This window comes from Pelodiscus sinensis, chromosome 16 (genome assembly GCF_052426305.1).
Source record: "Pelodiscus sinensis isolate ZL-2025 chromosome 16, ASM5242630v1, whole genome shotgun sequence".
Lineage (NCBI taxonomy): Eukaryota > Metazoa > Chordata > Testudines > Trionychidae > Pelodiscus > Pelodiscus sinensis.
This window is the reverse complement of record NC_143067.1, coordinates 34,864,895-34,891,999: the sequence shown is the minus strand read 5'-3', so window position 1 is coordinate 34,891,999 and position 27,105 is coordinate 34,864,895. Positions and strand designations below refer to the sequence as shown.

General features: G+C 42.4%; 1 protein-coding gene across 1 annotated transcript in view; it reads left to right on the top strand.

Annotated features, from left to right (window-relative positions):
* Positions 1–27,105, top strand: part of SLIT3 (slit guidance ligand 3) — a 791,947-nt gene that overhangs the window by 748,668 nt on the left and 16,174 nt on the right. The window contains exons 31-32 of the mRNA XM_006115755.5: positions 3,676–3,916; positions 7,478–7,608. Coding sequence (XP_006115817.1) covers positions 3,676–3,916; positions 7,478–7,608 — 372 coding nt within the window. The remainder of the gene's footprint in view (positions 1–3,675; positions 3,917–7,477; positions 7,609–27,105) is intronic.

Sequence of the window (27,105 nt, the reverse complement as noted above, 5' to 3'; positions counted from 1 at the left end):
ATTGGCACGGACGCTTTTCCGCAAAAAGTGCTTTTGTGGAAAAGCGTCCATGCCAATCTAGACACTCTTTTCCGCAAATGCTTTTAACGGAAAACTTTTCCGTTAAAAGCATTTGCGGAAAATCATGCCAGTCTAGACGTAGCCGGAGAGTATCATGGTACAAGTCAAACTCAGCAGACACCATGTGTACAAACCGTGTGGGTGTGGGTGTGGGTTGGGGGTAGGGAGATTATTAGATCCCATATGGTGCTCCTCTGAAGTAGGGAGAGCCCAGCTAATTACTCTTTTCGGCATTTAGCTATTAGCTTATTTTTTCAAGGTTATTAGCCAAAAGAAACAAATGGGAAACTAATAGTAAGAAAAAAGGAAAGCAGAGATTCCCTCTTGCATCTGTAGTTCCCCCAAACGAGAGATGCCCTCATGCTAGCTGTGAAAGGAGTGCTGCAGAAGCAGGGTCAAGTGAAGAATCCAAAATGTAATTAACAACTTACTTACTCTTCTGCTTATGAAACCCTGGGACAAATTCTGCTCTAAATATGATCTAAATCCAGAGTAACATCATCAGCTTTGCTAGCCCTCCGAATTTGATCCATCCACCTTTCCTCAGATACAAATACCTCTATCGTGTGATGCCATGATGGCTTCGTTAATTGCATTTAAGTCCATCACCACGCTAACACGGCAGTGAAAGAATGACTATGAAATAGTGTTTTGCACTCATGACACCTGTTCAGTGAGAAGTCTTCCTTCTCGGGTAAATTTCCTGTAAGGAAATCAGCAGTGAAGAATAGACGGTGCCATAACCCAAGTTCCTTTACTAACTTCTTTCTCTACAAAAGTAAATTCATGGCTAAGCTGGAGTTCCTACTGAATACATAACAGTCGTCCTATTTGTTAATAATAAATGCACTCCTAGTAATACTGCTCGGTAAAGGGAGTAATATTGCATTCTAACTTTAGTTGCTTTCTATATATAATCTTGGAGCGTGGAGGTTTCATCTCCTTACAGAATGAGAGTTTTGTTTTGTTTGTTTGTTTTTAAATAAGAATTGTCATTTGGTGGAATTTCCATGCAGGGCAGGAAATTCCCTGCAGGATAGGTTGACTTAACTCTCCAGAACTGTACCAGGTAGTTTAGCATTTTGTATGTATGAATATGATTTCCATAACCCTCTTATCAGAAAGGCCATAGATACCATGGTTGGAACATGAAGCATCTCTGAGCACTAAGCATGCATAACAGCAAAGCTCTGTTTGCATTCTCTGTGCACTGAGCAAAGATTTTTCATCATTTCAGTGGTTTATTCACAAGCTCCAGTGGTTCCAAATGATCATAGAGCTTTATGCTGTATTCATTAGTACAAAGTTTTGTTGGTTTTGGAAAGCTACTGTAATTAGGAACTTCGGGGCATACAGCAGGTGCATTGATGAGCTTTTCTGCTTGAGCGTCTCAGTGGGATTAACAAACTGCCTGCCTAATGTGGCAGCCTACCAGTGCTCATGGATTGTATGAGTATAGTGGACGTGCTGGGTAGAGATTTTCAGTCTGCTTTTTATTGTTGAGTTTGTCAAGTAGAATTACATTGAAAGATCGCTGTAGTTTTTCACACTCTGCCCCCATCACCACCACAATATTGTTTTTGATATTTCAGTGAAGTTTCATCTTCCTAGCTTGTTAGAGAAGGCAAATAGTATGGAACAAATTCCAGACATAATGGAGTCAGGGAAACAACACAGGAAATTGAACTGTGGCTACAGTTATAGATGTGGGCCCAGCCTGAAAGGCCAGACTGGATCCAACGTTCAGATGTTTGTATGCATGGCTTTGGCTCAGTCTATTAGACAGATAAAAGTCAGACAGAAAGTATAGATCCGGATCTGAATGTCTTCTCCTCACCTCAGCTTTCCTGAATGCTCAGATATGACATTTCTGTTTTCATCCACCTCTAACTACTGCTTACTTGACTTTCCTCAGAACTGTGGCAGTCCTTTAACATAACCAGAAGCTCACCTAAGAGGGATTTGATGTTCCTGTGGCTGCTAGAAGCATCATTGTTGGGAAACTGCCTAGCAAATAACATGGTGTCAGTGCTTTGAGTTTCAGCAATGGATCAGATTGCCAGAGATAGCACACTTCCTTTGTGCATAGAGAACTAGAAGACTTACCCCACATTGCCAGGAATCAGGGCTGTCCTGGGGTAGTGGGAATCATGCTGCTCACCCACCAGCTTCTCCCCAGGGCCGGCCCTGTTGGGGGGAAGGATGCAGGCCTCCCTCAGGCTTCTCCCTGGGACCAGCCCAGGGTAATGGGAGGGCCACACAGGCCACCTGCTGGTTATCTCCCCGGGTAGTGGGGGTCATGCAGTACAATTGGCAGCTGCTCCTGGGGGCAGCGAGGTCTGTGTTGCTGGCCAGTGGCTGTTCTCCAGGGCTGAGGAGCTTGCGGCCCCTCTGTGCTCATTTGTGAGTAAAACCATTCCCACTATTATGCCCCTCCCTTTCCTTTTGATGAGAAACAATCACATTCCAGGCATATCCCATTGCCCTGGCACAACCGAACCCTGACCTTGCTTGAAGTTATGATAAGAGGAAGCTGTCATACCAGATTTGGTGGTTGTCACTCTTACTGTTTAGGAGGAGTTCTTGAACAAATTGACTCACAGACTGACAGACAGACACACAGACAAGTGCGCAAACTCTTTAAAATACATAATAGGTATCTACAGTGTTGTCTGAGGTGATTGCAGCTCAAGTAGGCACACCCATACTAGCTTCATCCACACTAGCACAGCTACACATAGCATGGTAGGCATGGCAGTAGAGGCTGCAGCGTTGGGCTAGCAACATGAGTACGACCCACCGCTTTCTTGAATGACTGTTACACGCTGAATGTACTCTAGCCTCTGCCACAGGGGTGAGCGAGAGAGCCTCCACAGGCCAGATGCAGCCCACCAAGCCAGCTGATCCAGCCCACGGCTGTCCTGCTGCTCTCCCACCCCCAGGCCAATCGAGACCTGGGGATGGGGGAGCACGTGAGTGCGCAGCACCAGAGGGAACCACCAGCTGTTTTTAAACAGCGGGCAGTTCTCTCTAGCTGTCATGTGCCACTGGTGGGGCGGGGAGCAGAGACTTCACACGTTCCCCCATTCCCAGCCCGTGATTGGCCTGGAGGCAGGAGGAGTAGGAGAAGTCTATTCCTGCAAGGGTGCCTAGAGGGAACCTCCAGCTGGTGATTCTCTCTAGGCACTGGGGGCGGGAGCAAAGACTTCACACACTGCCCCACTCCAGGCCAATCAGGATTTGTGGACGGGGGAGCACAAGAAATCTCCTGGCTCCACCCCTTCTGGGGTGGCCCAGGGCCACTTCAGAAATTTGTGCAGTGGGCCCCCCCCTTTAAAAATGTGATAGCCCTACTCTATCACTATTTATAGCCACATTAGAATGGATATGTCCACCCGTGCTGCTCAGAATATGACCCTATTTTCAGGCATGTAATTTGAAATGGCCTCCTCCAAATCTCTGTGAACACTTGGGAGTCACAATGCCATGTGGTTTATTAGATTTGGGGGGGAGGGGTTGCAATACAATAGGATGTTTGAATCTCAGATCCTGACAATGCTGCCTGATCGCTAAAGGGTTTTGATAATTACAGGTGCTTCTTTTTTCCCCTTAAAGCGGACTCTTCTGTGAAAACCCTCCGCCAATGGTTCTGCTACAGACCAGCCCTTGTGACCACTATGAATGCCAGAATGGGGCTCAGTGCATTGTGGTGCACCACGAACCAGTCTGCCGCTGCCTAGCTGGCTTCGCTGGCCAAAAGTGCGAGAAACTCATCACCGTCAACTTTGTTGGGAAGGATTCTTATGTTGAGCTGCCGTCGGCCAAAATCCGGTCTCAAGCAAACATCTCCCTGCAGGTATGTCACACAGGCGAGGTAACGGCTCATCTGTCAGCCCAGTGTCCTTCCAAGCAATAACCTGTAAGTGTTTTTCATCCCGGAGGAAGTGCCTTTATTGACCCACAGAATGTCAGATAGTTGGGGCCGTGTCTAGCAGGTGACGGTAGCGGCTCTGTTACTGTGCTGTCACATCATGGAGCCACTGAGAGCATCCTGGCCCTGGTTTGACCCCCAATTTCTCCACCTTGTTACATCCTGAGACTCGCATAACAAGGTGATATTAGCAGCTTAAACAGAGACGGTGTCTGCAAATTTCCTCGTCTGGCTGCTGATATAAGGGTTAGCCTTTCATCCTTCATCAGTCCATGCTTAACAGTGGGGCGTAGCATTGTAAAAAGAAGTTGCTTGAAATGACTTTTTCCAGAAATCAGACTACTCAGGCATTCCTGTGCATGTTCATGTAGACAAAAGTGTGTACATTTTGGTTAAATGTCTCCTTAGATCACTTCAGTTTGCTTTGTGTTTTGTGCTTTAGAAGATGATGGTTACCATGCCTCTCCTACAGTATTTGTTTCTATTTTCTGGATCACAGATGCTTTGGATTGGAGCCACTAAATCCAATATTAGATCCAGGTCTTTTACATTGCAATTACTCTTCCAGTGGCTGAGAGTAACAGAGGGAAATATCTGCCCCTTTTTACAGTTTGTAATGAAGAGAAAAGAGAGCCATAAAAGTAATCTGTGGTGTAATATATCTCTTCTATATTCCACTGGCCACGCACCTTAACTGTTACTTTTCCAGCCTCACCCTACGAAAGAAGAGTGATAGAAATGTAGCCGTGTTAGTCTGGGGTATTGTATCCTTTGGTATATATGGTTGTGACTGTTTTCTTCCACTATTTGATCTGAGGAAGTGGGTCTGGCCCACGAAAGCTCATCATCTAATAAACCATCTTGTTAGTCTTTAAAGTGCTACATTGTCCTGCATTTTGCTTCACCTACGAAAGAAGTGTGGCATTTTAAGTGATAAATGAAGATATGTGAGAAAGGGAGATTATCACATGTGTCTTCCTTCATTTTACTTTCTCATTTTTAAAAGGAAATGGCTTCTGATGTTGCAAATTCTCTTCTAGAACTACTTGTTAGACCATAAATTTGACACAGTCAGAATAGCAGTGGGAAAGACTTTGACGAAGGGACTAGATTCCAGTATAGAGAACTGATTTTTTTCTGCAAAGGCTAATTTAGAGGCTTTATCAAGTTTGTTCTCTTGATTGAAACAATATTGTAAATTGCTATGGCTGCCACACAAAAAAAAATCTACAAATAAGATTCATGAAGGGTTTTGCCAAAAACCACAAAAGGGCCTGAACCCAAGGTAACTGAAGTTGCTGGGACTCTTTCCACTATCTTTAGTATTGGGCCTAACATTGCCACCACCTGTTTAGATTAATCTCTTCTATCATAGGTGAATTTATTTCAAACTAAAGGAAACATCTGGGACCATATGATCAGTATTTACCATTTATATCCAAGGCCTCAACTTCTGAAAATTCACAGTTGAAAATATAAATAATTTTAATGTGGCGTGACTTGCTTAGCATCTTTTTAAAAATTGCCTTTTAAAAATAACAACTCTTTATTGTGATGCAGATAATGCTGAGATTAGACATATTATTTTCACCTTTTTATTTTTCCAACATTCTTTTATTTCAGATCGTAGTCTCTCAAAAACTCTAAAAAGTCTGACATTCTCAAGGGCTCCACTGCACCATAGGTTAAGTTCAGAGCTTGGAACTCTTGACATTTTTCCTTCAAGTAAAATGTACAAGGAGAACATGTCTTCCAGCAATAACTCGAAGGCCAAGCCTGTTTATTTCATAGAACACACACAGATGGTGTTCTCAGATCTTATTTTCCAGTTTAAATATTGTTTCTCCATCTGTTAATTAATTGCCAAGAAAGTAAAATTGGGATAATTTTCTGGCCATTAAAAAGGGATTAAAGAGAGCCTTCTATTAAAACATACTCGTAAAAGAATGAAAATCATGCTCTGCTATGGAGCAAAGAAGAGCATTTGTTTAGATAAAAATAGATTGAAATATTTAACTGTTTAGTTTTGCTGCTTAACTGACATTAAAAAAAACCTTTTGCAATATTTGTTGCAAAAATAACCCTGAGACAAATTTTGTTCTCAGTACTTCCTCCCCAACATCTTCCACTCTCACTTTTAGAGGTACCTCATGGGAAGGTGGATTCATCATCTATGAGTTTAAGCTTTCTGGTATTTTTAGGACAGCAAAGATGGCAATCTAGGAGGGACTGAAAGGTTCTTATTTTCTGACTGTATGGATCTAGCTCGGAGATAACTAGAGTTGAGTGAATAATTCATAATGTATATAACCTATTGTGTACACTTTAGTTTCTCTTCATGGTCACAGAATAACCATGGTCAGACTGAAATTTTCTCAAATGTATTTGTTATGCAATTTTGATTAACTTAATTTACTTTATACATTGCCTTTCTAAATCCCTAATTCAAGCTGTTGCTTAGTAGGGAGTGTGAAATGAATCAAGTTCTGACAAAAAACAGTCATAGTTCACACACAGAGATTCAACAGAGAAAGGCTGAATTTAGAATTGTGCCCCTTGAACTCTTAAAATACAGGTCTCTACTATTTGAACTAAAGAGAGACTCTGGCTATAGCAGGTCCTTTTGTTTCAAGGCCCAGCTGTGAAATGACATTTCTGCCATTCCCTCATTCACATAAAGATCAGGGTTGATCACATACTCTAGGGAGATGCGAGGTTTTCACAACTGGGTTTTAAGTTCAAATTGCCAGTGACACAGCATTTCATTTCAAGGTGCAACATTTAAAATTCACAGCCCATGAGCATTTGCACTAGTATTATGCCATTGCACAAATGTTCAAGGACTGCAGTGTAAAGGGCCTAAGTAGTTACTTTGAAAATGGGAATGGATCTTAGCAGAACATTATTTGCAAATAATGACTCTGCATGACCGAGCTCATGATGGCAGCTGAATGGCCTATCAAATGAATTTAGCAGCTCCAGTCCAATACCTAGAGCCCACCTTGCAAAATTCATCACTACAGTCAAAACCTTTGTTGGCAGTCTTAGGAGAGACCCAGGGTACATCTACACAGCAACGTTAGTTAGAAATAATTAGTGCTATTTCGAAATAACTTAGTCCACATCTACACAACCGGCAGTTATTTCAAAATAATGGCAAAATACTGTCAAGCTAGAGGACTGTTTATTCCGACTCCTGTAACCCTCATTGTACGAGGAGTAAGGGAAGTCGGTGGAAGAGTGCTCTATTTCGAAATAAGTGCTGTGTAGATGCTCCCATTTTTTAAATAAGCTATACAGTTGATGTACCTCAATTTTCGTAGCTTATTTCAAGTTAAGCTCTGCTGTGTAGACGCACCCCAAGGATAGAGTAGGTGTGAATTATCCCCTTGGCTCATGGTCAGCGGTTTAGGCAGGAAGAATTTGCATTGCTACTGCACTTGTTATAGCTGATTTTTTAAATGTTCATCTGTTGATGTTTCATAGGTAGCAACAGATAAAGACAATGGCATTTTATTATACAAAGGAGACAATGATCCTTTGGCTTTGGAGTTGTACCAAGGACACGTGAGGCTTATCTACGACACACTGAACTCTCCACCCACCACAGTTTATAGGTAAGTCCTTCCTATTACAGGATACACTTTTCCCCATAGCAAGGTGGAACTTGCTATGAAAATCTTTGTCAGAGTAAGTGTCAAGCTCTTTTCTTTTTTACTTATCTGCCACAGCTTGGAATTTTTTTTTTCTTTTCAAATATCCATTATGATTCTTTCATCAACTAGAAATTTTTCGTCTTCACAAACAGCAAAATTAGGATGGTTGCATTAACTTCTGTTAAGAACTCAGTAGTTTATTATCAGATACTACCCAGTTGTATTTGAGTTATTGCTGTTATTTCTTATTTGGAATATAAGGAAATACTGTGATTTCACAGATAGTACCGTGTGGGATCTTTTGGCAAATGCAGACTTTATAGTTGTCCTTTGTAATCAGTTTCATCCTGTTGATATCTATAGTGAGCTCAGAACCTGAGACAGCAATGGAATATAATACCAGTGGTACACCTTTGCAGAGTGACAAAATGGGACAGGCAGAGATTGGTTTTGCTACAGAGCAGACATTCCTAAAACCTCAGATACCTGCATCAACAACAAAATAAAAAAGTTAGAAGATGATATCTAATGAATGTAATCAGAAGAGGAAGTGTGGCACAGGGTCATCTGGTCTCTAGAAACCTGCAATTTGGAATTTTGAACTCCAAAGGATGCACGAGCAAATCATAGTTCATTAACCACGGAAGAGAACCAAAGACTAAAAGGGTATAAACCAGAGGTGGGCAAAAAAATGGTGGCAATTCACCAGGGTTAGACCTGGTGGGCCACTATCACTATATTTGCCAGTATCTCCGCAGGTACGGGCAATCTCAGCTCCCATTGGCCAGGAACGACAATCTACAGCCAATGGGAGTTTGCGATCCCCTGAACCTGCAGAGACAATGGTAAATACTACGGTATAGGGGCCCAACAGGGGCTAACTTTGGTGGACCAGATCCAGCCCACAGGCCAGTATTTGCCTACCCCGGTATAAACCATATCCAAAGTGGTTTTCTTTTATTAGGACCCTGGCTGCATTGCCCACACTCTATGCTTCATCAGAGTCTGCCCCAGACTGATTTTTCTAGTCCTTGGTCTGCCAAACTTGTTCCATATGATCATATCCCTCAACCTACGCAGAATCTTTTGAATTCTGTACTAGGGTATGTCCACACTACAAAGTTTTATCAACAAAATTTATGTCAACACACAAAAATTGCCAGAGGGCGTTCACAGTTGCTCCCTCTGTCGACAGATCATGTCCACACTGGGAGCATCATCATCGACTGTGTGAGCAATGCACTGTGGGTATGTATCCCACAATGCCATGTTGTGGAAAGTCAGAGCTGAGCCCTGCACATCTTGGGATTCTCCCTCAGTTCTCCCACAGCCTCTTCTGCTGCCAGGAGTGGCATCATGAGTAGTTTTGTGAGCTCTCCATGCTGTCAAATATCCACGCAGCACAGCAGTCTGTTCCCCTTCCCCTGCAACAGCAGCCTGCCTGCCCCTGTGTTCCAAATAGGGCAGAACAGGAGGACTCCATTTATTTGCTCTTTGTTTGTTCCCTAAATTAAGCAGCTAGCTATGCTGTCAGATACTTCCCAGAGCTTTGAAAGGGGAAGGGTGCCTGCCTGCACGATAGCAGAGCTAAATGCTGTGCAGAGCCATCAGGGCAGGCATTATGGGATACTGGTGGAAGCCAGTTCTGTCAAAAAAACAAACAGCAGAGTCTACACTGTCAGTCTGTTAACAATAAAGGGAGAGGGGGAAAAAAATCTCTTATGGGGTAGAAGTTTTTTGTGGCCAAAAGTGGGAGTTTTTTCCAACAAAAGACACACTGCAGTGTGCATGTTCTCACTGTTTTGTCACCAAAAGGCAAGTTTTGATGACAAAACTTTGTAGTGTAGACAAAGCCATAGGTGTCAAGGTTTGCCTGCATGGATGTCATAGAAGGATGAAGGCTTTATTTTATATGCTGGTTAGGTTACCCAGCCTGCCTTGCTTTTAAATCATATCACAGCCCAGCAACTTTATGTGCAGGTAAAGAGAATGATACTTAAATTTTTCTCCTAAAGATTTTCTCAGCACTTCATGTGAGATTTTAGTCCCCAGAAACAAGACAGATATATTATCGCCTCTGTTTGCAGTTGCTGTCTCTTCCTTTGGGGAGCCGAGATATACGTAACAAGGAAAAATAAATCAGTGGGCTGCTTTCTATTCTTGTGGTGTAAAGACTAATTAGGCAATGCAATGATATCAGCAGGCCCTTTACTGGAACAGGAAGGCCAGTGATTAGGTCTGTACTATTCTCACCACCCTTGGAAGGAACAAAGGGTTTTGTTAGTGATTTTCACAAGTGATGCAGGCTTAGTGAAAGAGGCATGAAAATTTACCCTTTATTCAGCTGCTAATCCTAATTGATTCCATGTTAGAGCAAAGCCAAAGTTGTTAAACAGTTTTGTGCCACTAATTAGAACATAGGTTAAGGCTCATTATCTGCAGACAGCACACGAGGTGACAGATCCTAGTGGGAGCCTGCTCTCAATTGTCTGTGGCAGAATGGTGTGGTGACAGGGGCTGTTTCCGATATCAGAGTGCTTTATGGATCCGCTGCCTCCTGGCAAAATTGCCAGAGATGTCAGGCATCAGTGTCCTCATTATTCCCGGGCCCTTCATATTGATCAAGAAGGAGGTCTCCATTCAGAAAGACACCTTGTTACCATAAGATTAATGGCCTGCTCTCTACGTTTTGCACCGTGTAATCTGTTGAGAGGGGAAAGCTGCTGGTTAATGCGATGCCCTTTCTCAAATGTCACCCTAATCTTTTATTAGTTTAAGGAGTATAGCAGAATGGGATTATCATGAAGCCTGATGGGAAAAGATTAGGCTGATTGAGAAAAACTGCCAGTAAAGAATGTCAAAAAGAGAAGTCTAAATGGATTAAAACCCCTGTTTCCATAAAGATGGGTGAGGGGGGAGATTCATGTCTCCTTAGATACATGGAGTTTAAGGTCAGGGGGACCATTTTAAATCACCCAGTTTGACCTCCTATATATACCACCAGCAATTAAATTTCACCCAGTTATCTCTATTGAGCTTCAGTAGCTCATGTTTGACTAACACGTAACTTGTGTTTGGCTGAAACATATCTTCTATACAGGCATTCAGAAGATAGCTAGAGATAGAGAACCGACCACTTCCCTTTGTAGATTGTTCCAATGCTTAATCACCCTCATTGTTAAAAATTATGCCTTGTTTTCAGTGGTAATTTGTCTAGCTTCCAATTCCAGTCATAGTTTTATTCTATGCCTTTCTCTGCATATTAAAAAGCCTATTAGTACCTGGTACTTTCTTCCTGTGAATGTATTTGTATGCTGTAATCAAGTTACCTCTCAATCTCCATTATAATAAACTGACCAGATTGATCTCTTTAAATATCTCACTGAGAGGCATTTTCTCCAGCCCTCAAATGATTTCTGTACCAGCTCCAACGTATCAATTGTCTTCTAAGAATGTAAGCACCAGAGCTGCCCACGGTGTTGTAGTATCAGGTCCGCCAGTACCATATACAGAGAAGAAATTGCTTTGCTGCTCCCTTGACTAATATGGTCAAATGAGTTATTAAAGAACTTGAATATTCCTAGGCCCACATTAGATATGTACTGTCTGGCTTGGAGGAACTGTCTCCAAACTTTTGGGCCACATGTAGTCTACCAGTGCCACCAAGTGCTGTTACACCCCAGAGAGGATATACGCTCGGGCAAGGATAAGCAATGTTTTCACTGCTGTCCTCTTTCAGAAGTGTCTACTGTGGGGGGAGTCTTTCCATGCAAGCAGGGGCTCATCAGGAGACTCTTCATCAGCTGAGACTGCAGAGAAGATGCATTCCCTCAGCAGATCACCTGCTTTCCATGCTGCCAGCCCCTGTGCTATTCTGTGACCCTTAGGACTGTCCTGACTTTCGATAGGTCACAACAGGCCCACTAGCAGTCTTCCTACCATTGGTGATTCTGAGCCAGGGCCTATCTAGTCAAGTGAACATGGCCCAGTTGATTGACCACTGTTGAATAGCAATGAAAAAAAGATAATGAGAGACTAATACTGTATAGTTAATGCCCAATGGAAGTAAGATGTTGTCTTGGTTTTCTCATCTGGTGATTTTCAAAAACTTTTCTCTGACTTGTCTCAAATGCCACGTGATCCGTAGTGTCCACACCCTCGCTCTTTTTTAATCTCATCCTAAATACCCATGAATGGCAAATTGCCTGCAATTATCTCCGTTTATCACTATACCTTTTAGAGAGTTTGTTTGTGTTTGATCAAGAACTCCTCCTAAACAGTAAGAGGTAGGACCACCAAATTCAGTATCCTCATATCATAACTTGAAGCTAAGTAAGGGTTTGATTGTGCCAGGAAAATGGGACGTGCCTGGAATGGGACTGCTTCTCATAAATCCAAACAGAAAAGAGATAGGATCACCAAATCAAGTACAGTCCTCAAAACAGACATAATTGAACGAATGTTGAAAGAGACTGAACAAAGATGAGCTAGAAAAACAGGGTGAACCAGCAAATGGAATGCTTTTCAATAAACTTTACAGAAAAGAGATAAACAGAGAAATTTGGCATAGTGCTCTGTTTTGGCACAGCTAAATCGATGCTTAAGGTTTGAAAACTAAAAGACAATGTTATTGGAAACCAAACTGACTAAATCCTGTTTTGTTAAAATATAGCAACTGATATGAATTTATAGGGATGAAGGAAAAAATACACTTTATAAAATTTACACACACAAAAATTACTAAAAAAAAGGAACCGAACAAATTTTAACAATCCCTTTTTTAAAGAAATCTGAAATAAAAATTAACCTAATTAAAAATAACATTATATTTTTGAAAAATACAATAATTTAAATAAAGCATGTACTTTTTCCTTTTATTTAAAAAAAACCTTGACTTGAGCTAAAGACCCGAGCAATACTGGGTAAATCTGCCAGTCTGATTATAATCGGCTCAGATGATTTCCCCCTGACTTTGAACCTGCTGTTTCATTGTATTTCAGAGTTGTGCCTTAGATTATTAAACCATCCTGCCAACTAATCATGGTTAGCAATGCTAGAAAGATGGGTGAGGAGTGCATGCTGAGTTATGTTGGGTTATTTCCCTTCTTTCTAGTATAGTGCCAGTAAAATGTTGTATTCCTCAAACGGTATTGTTAAGAAAAGAGAAATTTATATCTATAAATAAGTTTGAACTTCACTGTATCTGCTTTGGACTTTTGAGATGACATGCTTCCTTTGGGCTGCTACCCTAGAGGATTAATCAAGCAAGGTGAAGCAAAGTGATGGTTGCTTGCTAGCAGGCCAAAGGAGAGTAGCTTATATTGTCTGCTGGACACATTGCTTTGTTGTTGTGCTTTCTGGTTGAATTAGGGAGAACCCATTACAGGATCTTACTTGCTCCCTTCAATGGATTTAAGTAGAATTGTAATGAAAAGTTAGTAATGAAAAGACTAATTGGCTGTTCATTCTGGACTTACTCTACATTTCTCCACTATTGCTTTATGACTTGGATGGAAAGGTCAAAGTTTGAATTAATGTTTTCTTGAGAACTTTCCATAAAATCAGGTAAAAGTCAGAAAATAATTCATTGTATGAGATTATACAAAGTATATTGTCATTTATCACCAAACAGGAAGGAGATGGAAGCTAATGTATGAAATTTGACCTTTAACAGAAAATCTGCCCTATTATTGGTGGGGATCACTTTTGAATACATAAGAGTGGCCATACTGAGTCAGACCAAAGGTCCATCTATCCCAGTATCCTGTCTGCCGACAGAGGCTGATGCTAGGTGCCCCAGAGTGAGTGAATAGAACAGAGGTAATCATCAAGTGATCCCTCTCCTGTCATCCATTTCCAGCCCCTTACAAACAGAGGCTAGGGACACCATTCCTATCCATTCAGGCTAAGTATTGATGGACCTAACCGCCATGTGTTTATCTAGTTCTTTTTTGAACCCTGTTAAAGTCCTGGTCTTCACAACATCCTCTGGCAAAGTAGTTCCACAGTTGGACTGTGCATTGCATGAAGAAATACTTCCTTTAGATGGTTTTAAACTTGCTACCTATTAATTTCATTTGGTGACCCCTAGTTCTTGTGTTATGGGAACAAGTAAATAACTTTTCCTTATTTTGCAAATTAAAAATAACCTGAACATCATGGCAAACCTGTTATAAAAGATCCACTCTGTAGAGAGGCATTGCTATTCATTGTTTCCTCTCATCACTTTAATTACTGTGTATAGTTAAGGAAAACAAAATCTGTTTATGAGCATTCTGGGTTTTAAAGTTAGATTGAATCAGTAAGATAGTCTATATATAACATATTACTGGTCACCCAGTAATTTCCTCAGTGAGGGGGGAGGAATTACTCTTCCTTTTTGTGTTACTGAACACTATTGAACCGAATAACAATTGTTGAACTAGAACAGGGATGGGCAAATTCCGGCCTGTGGACCAAATCCAGTCTATAGAGTTGGTGCCTGGTGGACCTCCACTTCTATGTTTACCTCTGCCTCTACAGGTATTGGAGGATTGCAGCTCTTGTTGGCCGCGAATCACCATTTGCGGCCAATGTGAGCGGCAGGAAGTGACATCCCGTTCTGCCACACTTCCCGCTGCTCACATTGGCACAAGCAACAATTCGCTACCAACCAGAGCTGTAATCTTCTGATACATGTGGTGGCACAGGTAAACAGTGGCAGCAGCCCACCAGCGACTAACTCTGTGGGCTGCCATTTTTTTATTGCCACCTCTGAACTAGAGTGTGTCTTTCAGAAAGATAACCTGGCTCAGTTGAAAAACTGCAAGGCTGTGTCCAGACTGGCAAGTTTTTCCGCAAAAGCAATTGCTTTTGCGGAAAAACTTGCCAGCTGTCTACACTGGCCGCTTGAATTTCCTCAAGAACACTGATGATCTCATGTAAGAAATCAGTGCTTCTTGCGGAAATACTATGCTGCTCCCGTTCGGGCAAAAGTCCTTGGCTACATCTAGTCTGGCATGATTTTCCACAAATGCTTTTAACGGAAAAGTTTTCCGTTAAAAGCATTTGCGGAAAAGAGCATCTAGATTGGCACGGACGCTTTTCCGCAAAAGCACTTTTTGCAGAAAAGCGTCCGTGCCAATCTAGACGCGGTTTTGTGCAAAAAAGCCCCGATCGCCATTTTCGCGACCGGGGCTTTTTTGCGCAAAACAATACCGCATTGTCTACACAGGCCCTCTTGTGCAAATGCATTTGCGCAAGAGGGCTTTTGTCCAAACGGGAGCAGCATAGCATTTCCACAAGAACACTGACAATCTTACATGAGATCGTCAGTGTTCTTGCGGAAATTCAAGCGGCCAGTGTAGACAGTGTAGACAGCTGCTTTTGCGGAAAAACTTGCCAGTCTGGACACAGCCCTTTTTCACAAAAGCTTTTGCACAAAAGGGCCAGTGTAGACAGCTCAGATTTGTTTTGTGCAAAAAAGCCCCGATCGCAAAAATGGCGATCGGGGCTTTTTTGCGCAAAAGCACGTCTAAATTGGCACAGACACTTTTCCGCAAAAAGTGCTTTTGCGGAAAAGCATCCGTGCCAATCTAGACGCTCTGTTCCGCAAATGCTTTTAACAGAAAACTTTTCCGTTAAAAGCATTTGCGGAAAATCATGCCAGTCTAGACGTAGCCCAAGTGATGATGAACTTATCACTTTCTCCTGCTGAGCTGTTGCAGTGGTTAAAACTCCAAATTGGAACTTAGGATTCACTTTTAAAAATCTAACTTCCAGCTATTGGATTTATTTCATGCATTTGTCTTCTAAAGCAAAGAGCTTCCTAATTTCATCTATCTTCTGTTTCTATTATGTTCTTGATCCAGAGCATGACCTCATTCTCTGCCTCCTTCCTCTGATGTAAACTTCAGTGACTTCGGTGGAATAGTTCCTTATTCAACAGCTCTGAGTGAGATCAGACTCTTGCCAATAATCTGATAATGTAATGCTCTCCACCGTAACAAACTGACATGTTGCAAACAGACTGTCACTTCAGGTGAAGAATGAGAAGCAGAAGTCAGTGATCTTCTAAGAAACACAGAATGTGTTTTCATGCAAATTTCCTGGTAGCATTAAAAATATAGAAATTCAAATTATAATTATTAAATCTGGTTCCATCTTGATTATTTCTCTTTCAGTGTCTAATCTCAAATAATGGCAGGGGTGCTTAGAAAATGTAGAAGAATGTTTGGCTATGATCTACTGCATAAAATGTAAACATTTCATAAAATCACGTTAAATAATCTACAAACAGTCTATCATCCTATTTACTTTTGGAAGGTTTCACTGAAACCTTTTCACAGTTGACTGTTGGAATATATACCAAATAGGAAATAATAATTAAAAAGTTAACAACATAACTTTTGGCAGCTAAATTGGCACACACACACACACCCCCAGCATGGCTCCTGGGGGCAACTGTTCCCCCACCATCACCACCCCTTCTTGCTATGCCACTGAAACCCTGTTCATGGTACCAATGTTCCCTCTAAGATGAGGGGCAGTGCAGCTTCACAGGTGATTAACCAGTCTCACCCAGTCAGTCAGCCCTGTGCATGGAGCCTCTGATGGGGCGAGGCTGATTAATCACCTGTGAAGCGGTGTTGCTGTGCATCTTGGGAACACTGCATGGTACATGCCTCATGTAATTGGGTTATGATCTCTCAGATACAGAATTTCTTCCATCCCAAGGCTACAAGCAGAAATGGATTCTTTCATGCCCAGAAAAGGGCCCTCAAACTCCTGGGCTATGTCTAGACTGGCATGATTTTCCACAAATGCTTTTAACAGAAAAGTTTTCCGTTAAAAGCATTTGTGGAAAAGAGCATCTAGATTGGCACGGACGCTTTTCCGCAAAAGCACTTTTTGCCAGTGTAGACAGCTGGCAAGTTTTTCGCATGCTTTTGCGGAAAAACTTGCCAGTCTAGACACAGCCCTGGAGTGTTACTCTGTGCCTGTTGTTGAACCTTTTTACAGAGTACAATGGTTGGTAAGTCAGAAGAGCATGGGATCTACCAGATCACAACCATCTATCCCTGTACACTGTGGCAGTGTCTACACTGGCGCAATCTTGCGCAAAAGCGGCCGCTCTTGCGCAAAAACTTGCTGCCTGTCTACACTGGCCACGTGTTCTTGCGCAAGTAAACTGACGTTCTAATGGATGAAATCAGGGCTTCTTGCACCAGAACTCTGACGCTCCCGCTCAGGAATAAGCCCTTTTGCGCAACTGTTCTTGCGCAAGAGGCCAGTGTAGACAAGCAACATGAATTTCTTGCGGAAGAAAGCCCTATGGTTAAAATGGCCATCAGAGCTTTCTTGCGCAAGAGCGTGTCTACACTGGCATGGCTGCTCTTGTGCAAAAGCACATCTCTTGCGCAAAAGCACGTGCCAGTGTAGACGCTCTCTTCTGGAAGAGTTTTTGCACAAGAACTCTTCCACAAAAAAGTTCTTGCACAAGAAGCTGCCAGTGTAGACGTAGCCATTCAGTGATACTCCAAAGCATCTGATAGGTGACTCCACTGCTGCAGAGCTGGATCAGTAGTGTGCAAATCCTCCCTCAAGCAGTGGAACTGCAGTTCCACTGTGTGTAGCAATCTCCACAGCAGGCAGGAAAGGGGAGACAGGATGCTCTCCTTCTATCTGTGTACCACCAACTATTCATCAAGAAAGAGTAAGATGACTTCCCTGCTCCCCAGAGAGTTAAGAGCCTTACTTCTTTAATGCATTGGAGCTCCACATAAGGAAAGCACTATTGGAGTGTAAAATCATTAATTATCATTAGAATAATGATTAGTTTGTCACATACAATATTCACCACAAGTCTGATTGCAAAAGCTGTCTTTCTGTATGACTGGTCTTTTGTATCCCAATACCTTTATCCCCCACAGTTTGTGCTGTGCTGATTCCCAGTGGAATCTCTATTAGATGCTGCTGAACACTCTCTAAATAGACTGTTTTCAGAGATTTCCATGAGACATCAGCAAGTCCTCACACTTTTGAGTATTTGCAATTCATGTTGTTCTTTCTACCGCATTCTCATTTTTTCAGGTCTCCCTTAGAGATTTTGCATCCAATATAATGAAAGCAACTGGCATTAATCTCTGACCTGAACAGTAAATGTTGTAAAATTCAAATGCAGTTATACATCTTGCATGAGCCATGACAAAGGACTGACAATTCTGGCTCAGGAATCAAATACTTGATTTTGTGTAATTCAGGAACAGTCTGCTTCTGAATTCTTTGAGGGTATAGTTTTATCCTTCAGGAATCAATATAGGCGAAATCCTTTTGGCATTAATGGATTTTTTATGTGTCATTCCCTCAAGTATCTGTGGTGAGAATTTATGCTTAAATGATTTTTCTTACATCTTAGCTATCTGTCTTGCACTCAACACATAATAACAGAGTGCCTAGAAACAATATTAACAGCTAGAAACCAGATCCACATGCTCCATGACTCTGTTTTATAGGTTTATTTCCAACCTCAGTTAAACCAGTATCATTGACTTTATAACAATACCTAGCTCTTTACATCAGTAGCTTTCCAAATACTTTACAAGGAAGGTCAGTATCGCTATGCTAAGTCATAAGTTAGCATTAGCCACATTCTAATTCGCAAATTGCTCTGCAATATTATGTCATGGTATTGTAAAAAGGAGAAAACTACAACACTGTGAAGCTCCCATACCATAAAACAATAAAATTGCATTCTCTAAACAGTGGACAATAGTTAAAATGTAGTGGGGTTTGCAAGGCCTTCTGCCTGAATCAGTTGTTGAGCTGTATTGGTCAAAAGAAGAAATAAGAGGTGGATGTATTTATGGCCAGATACTAAACAAAGCAAATGGAAGGCGGGTGTTGTAATATAGGCTGAATGGGAGAGGGAGAAAACACAGGTTAAATCTTTAAGGATGTAGAGTACCTGTAACAGTGGTAGTTGCAGGGGTTCTGCTTTCCAGGATCATGTCCTTAAAGTCCTTATACAATGAGAAGAAAATGATTGTAAATCAGCATCTCACTATTGCGTTTTCTTTCTGCAGCATTCTGCCTGACAGTGTGAACTGGGGAGGTTTAAGTGTGAGAACAGAAATTGCTGCTAAAGATTGGGCATACTTGTCACCTGTCCCTTGTATTGGGTGACTGGGAATAGCTCAATGCAAGTTTTCGGTTCGGAATTGCATGGCCACAACAGGTAAAACTGTTAAATAAGGAGAATGCCCTCCACCCCAAGTAACAGATTAAGTCTTCGGTCTATCCATAGTACATCATTGCCTTCTTTATGAGAAGTCGTCACTTAAAATATGGCAGAGCAGAGCAAAGTTTTCTGATGCCACAAGGCAAATTGACACGAACTTTCATGGGGATAGTTCTGTTTCTGCATGGGGAACCTTGATCTCATAAGGTATGTCTACACTACAGCACTAATTCGAACTAACTTAATTCGAATTAGTTAATTCGAGCTAAGATAATTCGAATTAATGCATCTAGACCTAAAAACTAATTCGAATTAGCATTTTGCTAATTCGAAATAGCATGTCCACATTGAGTGGACCCTGAACCGAAGTTAAGGCCAGCTGGAACCAGTGCCGGCAGGGCATCAGGTTAGGGCTTCGAGTGTGGAGCTGCTGCCTCTGGCTAGCAGAGGGCTGTGCTTAAAGCGACCCGACCCCCACCCTGGACAGACAGTTCTCAGGGTTCCCTGCTTGCTTGTCTACCTCGATGAGGGACAGCAAAGCAGTCCTGACTTGGAGTGCCCTGAGTGCCCACACTCGGCACATCACAGCACTCGGCCATCAGCCCGGCTGCACTTGCCGCAGGCTGCCATCCGGGGGGGAGGTCAATCGGGGGGCTGTCAGGATCCAGGTGGCCCTGCAGGAGAGCTTTCACCTCGAGGAGCCCGCAGAGCCATCCCAGTTCTCCCCATCGGGGGCTCGTGCCCCATTTTTCCCTCACCTCCTTCCACTTACCCCTCCCTAGCCCCTCTTCTTGATGTAAAAAATAAAGGACACGTGTTCAAAAATAGAAACTCTCTTGATTTAAGAAAACTGGGGGGGGGGGGGGGATTAACCTCTGGGGAGACTGGGAAAAGGAGGTGGGAGAGGGGAAGAGAGAAGGTGGGAGAGGGGAGGGGGAAACCTGGGAGGAGGGAGCTGGAAGGGGGAAGCCAGGGGAAGAAGGAGGAGGGGAAGTATAAAACTATGGTACGCCATATCTTCAGTACTGTATACAGATGTGCTCTCCTCACCTCAAAAAAATATATTTTGGCCTTGGAAAGGGTTCAGAAAAGGGCAACTACAATGCTTAGGGGTTTGGAACAGGTCCCATATGAAGAGAGGCTAAAGAGACTGGGACTTTTCAGCTTAGAAAAGAGGAGGCTGAGGGGGGATATGATAGAGGTCTATAAAATCATGAGTGGTGTGGAGAGGGTGAATAAAGAAAAGTTCTTCATTAGTTCCCATAATAGAAGGACTAGAAGACACCAAATGAAATGAATGAACAGCAGGTTTAAAACTAATAAGCGAAACTCCTTCTTCACACAGCACATAGTCAACCTGTGGAACTCCTTGCCACAGGAGGCTGTGAAGGCTAGAACTATAACAGAGTTTAAAGAGAAGTTAGATAAACTCATGGAGGTTGGGTCCATGGAGTGCTACTAGCCAGGGAGTAGGAATGGTGTCCCTGGCCTCTGTTTGTGGAAGGCTGGAGATGGATGGCACGAGACAAATGGCTTGGTCATTGTCTTCAGTCCATCCCCTCTGGGGTAGCTGGTATTGGCCGCTGTCGGCAGACAGGCTATAGGCTAGATGGGCCTTTGGTTTGACCCAGTACGGCCACTCTTATGTTCTTATGTTCTAAGCTCAGGGCTCAGGGTCGGGGGTCTCACTGGAACAACTTAATTTTCATGCAAACCTACTCCTGGGTTCGCCTGTGGCCTTTGGTGGCCAGGCTGGCAGCTATCCTGCCCTAGACGACCGCATTCCTGTGCCTACTGCGGAGATCGTGGACATTGGAGGCCTCCCCCCAAACCTCGATGAGGTCCACCATCTCCGCACTAGACCAGGCGGGCGCCCGCCTCTTGTGGCCCCGGGCAGGCTCCTGGGAGCCGCCAGCCTGGTCCTGGGAAGAGGTGGAGGGCTGGGTGGCAGCGGGTGCCTGACTCATGCCGTGCCAGGTGCAGGGTCTGCTGGCTGGGTGCTGGCAGACTTGCAACTGGCATGAGCACTGTAGCCAGACCGTGCTCCTTTAAGGGCTCCGGGCCCGGGAGGGGGTAGAAAAGTTTCCCTGGTTGTGCCCAGAGTGGCCACCAGGGCAAGCTGGGAAGGGCTAGCCTCCAACTAGTTTGAATTAAGTGGCTACACAGCCCTTAATTCGAACTACTTAATTCAAACTAGGCGTTACTCTTTGTAGAATGAGGCTTATCTAGTTCAAATTAAGGGCTCCGCTAGTTCGATTTAAATTCAAACTAGTGGTTTGCATGTGTAGCCTCTATTAAAGTTAATTCGAACTAACAGCTGTTAGTTTGAATTAACTTTGTAGTGTAGACATACCCATAGGCTATGTCTAGACTGGCCAGTTTTTCTTGAAAATCAGCCGCTTTTCCGGAAAAACTTGCCAGCTGTCTACACTGGCCGCTTGAATTTCCACAAAAGCACTGACTTTCTACTGTAAGAAATCAGTGCTTCTTGCGGAAATACTATTCTGCTTCCGTTCAGGCAAAAGTATCTTTTGCGCAAAGCTTTTGCACAAAAGGGCCAGTGTAGACAGCTCAGATTTGTTTTCCGCAAAAAAGCCCCGATTGCGAAAATGGCGATCAGGGCTTTTTTGCGGAAAAGCACATCTAGATTGGCACGGATGCTTTTCCGCAAAAGGTGCTTTTGTGGAAAAGTGTCCGTGCCAATCTAGACACTCTGTTCCGAAAATGCTTTTAACGGAAAACTTTTCCGTTAAAAGCATTTCCGGAAAATCACGCCAATCTAGACGCAGCCATACTGAAATCCACATCCAATGAATGTGCAAGAGACATATGCAAACCCAAGCCAGTTGTTTTCTAAATGTCCTAAAATGATATTGGTCCTTAATAAATTGTTCTGTTGTCCACAATGGTCAATACATCATAGGAAGGTACCAGAACCTGTATAATGTATTATAGAATAAAACTGCATGTAGGGAAATAACTTTCTAAGGTTGGGCAGTTTATGCCCAAAGCGTAAGAATGTTCTAGAATTCTTTGTTCAATTATTATAGTAAATTTACCTGGTGGAGAAGTTAGGCTTGCTCTTTATAACTCTAGAGACTTTTTAGCAGTTAGGTAAGATACTTGCTATGCTTCAGATCTCCAAACATGAATGGAGTTTGTTTATACTTACAGAGGAAAGCACATATTTAGGAATACACTGCCACCAGAAAGTAAAGTGGAAACTATTTCATTTCCTGGCTATCCAAGCAGGTTTCTTAATAGACACTAGTTCTTTCTTTGCACAGAGATAGAAATGTAGCCGTGTTAGTCTGGTGTAGCAGAAACAAAAAACAGGACTATGTAGCATTTTAAAGACTAACAAGATGGTTTATTAGGTGATGAGCTTTTGTGGGCCAGACCCACTTCCTCAGATCAAATAGCGGAAGAAAATTGTCACAACCATATATACCAAAGGATACAATTAAAAAAAAAGAACACATGTGAAAAGGACAAATCACATTTCAGAACAGAAGAGGGATGGGGGAGGAGGTAAATGCCTGTGAGCTAATGATATTAGAGGTGATAATTGGGGAAGCTATCTTTGTAATGGGTAAGACAATTAATGTCTTTGTTTAAACCTAAGCGTAAAGTGTCAAATTTAAGCATGAATGACAGTTCAGAGGATTCTCTTTGAAGTGTAGTCTGAAAAGGTCTTTGAAGCAGGATGCAGGTAATCAAGTCGTTGAGACAATGTCCTTTGCACAGAGCTTCCAATTCCAGCAGAATAATTTCATCTGCTCCCTGTCATTCAAGCTGGAGGCATTTTTAGTTACTGTCTGCAGCAGAGATGATCACGGACATCTACAACTGTCAATCAATGGTGTGTACCAACACATTTTCAAAGAGCATAAAAGAAGGAGCATTGTTTGTGGGTTTTTAAGCATTCTTATTCTAGAATGAACTCTTGAAGATACTTGCTAAATTTTCTTGTCAGATGAGGCAAAGGATTATATCATACTGAATACTGAAGCCAGCATTGCTTTTGGTGTTGATTTGACACTAGATCTAAAAATTAAATCCAGCGGCAGTGTTTAGTTGTGAGGCATAAGTGTGCAGGCCAAGTTTTCCCTCTGCTTAGTAGCTTCATTTCTGGGTGTGCTACAGGTGCCTAAATGTAAAATAATTCTATTCTGTGACCAGTTAGAATCCTTACACTTCAGTACTTGTCTTCTACCACTGTTTTAGAGCGACAAGTCACTCAGGCCTTGCAGTCAATCTGTGATGTCTGCAATCATTCATATTTCTCAAGGAAATATATGGGATGCTCATAAATCCTGACATCATTTCTGGATCGATAGAAGGTTATGTCATGAAACTGTCTTTACCCAATTCATGATACCATGATGTTTCCCAATAAAGATACATTGCATTGCAGTGTGCTGACAAGCAACATTAGACAGTCATTTGAACTTTGAAACACACTTGTTCTGAGCAATGGGATGAACTTGTAAAAGTAACAGCCCTAAGGTCTGTTATCAAAGATCAGTCTCTGATCTGAAAAAGAAATTCAGATTGACTTGGACATGAACACTGTCATTACTCCTAGACTTGCCAGCTGTCAACACTAGCCGCTTTGAATTTGCGCAAGAACACTGACGATCTAATGTAAGATTGTCAGTGTTCTTCCGCAAATACAATGACTCTCCCGTTTGGGAAAAAGTCCTCTTGCGCAAATGCTTTTGTGCAAGAGGGCCAGTGTAGACAACTGAGAACCGTTTTGCGCAAAAAAGCCCCGATAGCGAAAATGGCGATCGCGGCTTTCTTGCGTAAAACTGCGTCTAGATTAGCACGGACTCTTTTCCGCAAAAAGTGCTTTTGCGCAAAAGCGTCCGTGCCAATCTAGACGCTCTTTTCCACAAATGCTTTTAATGGAAAAACTTTTCCGTTAAAGCATTTGCGGAAAATCATGCCAGTCTAGACGCAGCCCTAATGTTTCAACCAGTCCAGGGGAAAGCATTCAAGAGATGATGCAGAGATCAGTGTTGGGGCTAGTCTTGCTAACATCTGAGGGGCAGATCCTGGGCTAGAGTAAATTGTCATAGCTCCACTGATTTCAAAGCACGGACAATTTACACGAGATGAGGATCTGTCTCTATAATAATTATCTGGGAGAGGGGTCAAGAGCATGTTAATTACAGTTTGCAATGGCATAAAAAGGCTGTTTTTTCTCTCCAAATGTTTGTAGTGCTATAGTTTTCATTGTTGGCAGGTGTGCTGCAGGAATTTGAATTATAAGTGGAGATTATATATTCACAGCTTGGCCAAACGATCATTAACGGAGATGCATACAGTAATCAATTGTAAGCATTTGAAGGCTGTAAACACCCAGGAGAGAGAGGAACTATTTAGGGTGCTCAAGGAACTATAACTTGGCAAGCTGGGATAAAAAAAGCAATGGAAAACTGAGGCAATGTCTACACTGCAAGGTTATTTCAGGATATGAGAGTATCCTGAAATAGCTATCCTGCATCTTAACAGCAAGCCCATTCTTTCGGGCTCACGCTTCTGACGTCCCTGTGAACCTCATTCCACAAGGAGTAAGAGACATTTCGGAATAGCGGATTATTTAAAAATAAGATCAAAATAAGATACGCAATTTGCTTAGCTCAAATTGCGTATCTTATTTCGAACTACGGTGCAGAGTAGGCGTAGCCTGTGAGACCAGTAGGCTCTGGGACTGATTTGAAATGACAGTCATTTCAACCTGGACTGAACACACCACCACAGAATATACTATGGGAAATAATCCTGCACTGCTTGAGGGGCTAGCTTTGAATAATTTAATAGGTCTGTCACACCTGTGTTTCTGTATTCCTGAGTTTCATTCACATACATTTTCACTTATAAATTTTAATTTGGCTTCAGATGATGTTAGTGCTTGAAGAGACAGAACATTGCAGCAATGGCTACACATGCTACTGTAATTCATTCATTTTGCTTTTGTTGCCATGAGGACGCTCGGGGACTAATTTAAATTATAATTGGAATTAGGAATGGGAAAGAACTGCAAGTAAAACTCAGCGGAGGTACAAAGCTGTTGGAAATGGAGCTCACCATTCCTCCCTCTATCCCTGCCTCACCATGCCTCCGTGTTGCCCCCAAATGATATTTCTTCACCTTAGAACACCTCCTCCAGAGTTTGTCCTGCTCTGCTGTGAGATTGTTAGAGACTGTCGAAGAACGTAGTTCCTTTCTTTTGAACTGCATTTTAGACAGAAAGCCTGGAAATGTAGAGATTCCTGCTAATAAGAATATGCCCTAATTTGCATAGTCAGTGGCTATGTATTACCTCATTTATATGTTTTGTCTTTTTAGTAAAAGCTGTTTTTTTGTTTCTTACCTCTCTTGCCTCTCCTCCACAGTATCAGTTGCTCTGCTGCAGTCAAAGCATCATACATCATATACATCATACATCATATGTCATTAAAATAGTCATGTTACAAGACAATCACTGTAGTTGAAAAAATATTTTTATTTTGTGACAAAATTATGGGGGTTCCTCTCTCTGATAGCTAATGCGGAGGGGTTGTGAGAGACTCAGACAAAGAGAGTGGGGGGGAAAGGGAATACAGTACAGAGGACTTTTTATTACATGGTTTGGTTTTTTTCACTGTATTTTCCTGGTATCATTTAACTAATAAAATTGGATTGATTCTTCAACATACTCCCGTGGCTTGTATGCTGAGTCTCCTCCCTTTTATCTGTTTGTGGTTTTGAGTGTACACTCTTCAGAGCTGTCTCCTGTTTGTACAGTGTCCAGCACAATAGGGCCCCAGCTTTGAGCACCATTATCATATAAGTGATTACTTCTAACTGTGTCCCACAGAACCAGTCAGGAGGAGCTCTGAGGTTGTTGGGCCTTTCAAGGGGAGTCACTTTTGTCTGTCTGTCTGTCTGTCTGTCTGGGGGGGAGGGAGGGAAGGAAGTTTCTGTATCAGACAGGCAAGACAAACTTCTGGCAAGCCACCTCTAGACACTGATCTGTCATTGTTGCCACCAGCACCACTCCCACTATGAAAGCCACCAGCCTAGTGCTGCACCTCAGACACAATCTTCTGAGGTCAGAAAACGGTGGTGAGGTGCTCTGCTAGTCTGTGTGGTCCTAGGTTGCTCGCTTCAGCCATAGGTTCAGCCTTACTGAGAACATAGGGACAGACAATGTGGGAATAGAGATCCCAGGCCTCCCACAGAATTCAAGCACTCAAACACATACCCAGCATAGGCGATCTAAAAACAGGAATCTTCCAAGGAAAATGGGAGACTTAGCAGTTGTTGAGAAACATCACAATCCATAGCAATAAAACTTGAATCTGTGATTTGTCAGATTTTATAAGCTAAACAGAATCAGAACCAAAAAGTAACCGGAGAGGAGACTTCCCACTAATATCTCGATGTAGGGTAAAGCTGTGTTGGTGATTCACTCTTTTCCATAGGCCAGTGCTAACCTAATGCCTCTGCGAGGGGTACAAAGTCACTGCATTGTTGGAAGAAGGATAGTAAAATTAAGACCCACAGCTCTTGAACTGTTAGTGCTCCCTTGGTACTTTTAGCAATAGAGTAAGGTTGCATCTAGGTCATAACTGTTTCATAGACTTTAAAGCCAGAGGGGACTGTCATCAGCATCTGGAATCTCACCCATCCCTGTAATAGACCCATAACCTCTGGCTGACATACTGAGTTTGCCTAATGAACTGCCATTTCAATGGGATGATTCTTCACTTGCTGTTCTCCTCTGTTGCTTGATATATCTATGGGAGAAATGGCTGCACTTAGATGGTGGATGAAATGATTCCTTCACGTAATGTTTGTAAAATGCTACAAGAGGAAGGTTACTGTAAGGAAATCAAATTGTCAGTGACCAATATGGGGTCCTTAATAGACTGCAGTGTTTATGGCGGTTGGGAAGCAAATCCCACATGTGGGCAGGCTCTTTCTGCTGTGTACATTGGGGCAAGTTGTATTGGTAAATCAAATTCATAAAAACTCTTGCTCATCCTTCAAATGTTTACATTTCAAATATTTTCTTTCTTTCTTTCTTTAACAAGTATACATTGTAAACTTCTGACAGGCTAGGGGAATGGCCCACAATACTTGTAATTGTTCCATTGGAAGCTACCCAAGATGAAAAGTTCAGGGCTGGTTTTTAATGAGCTGGGAAATCTCAAGAGCCAGCATTTAGATTTTGTGACTCCAAAGCC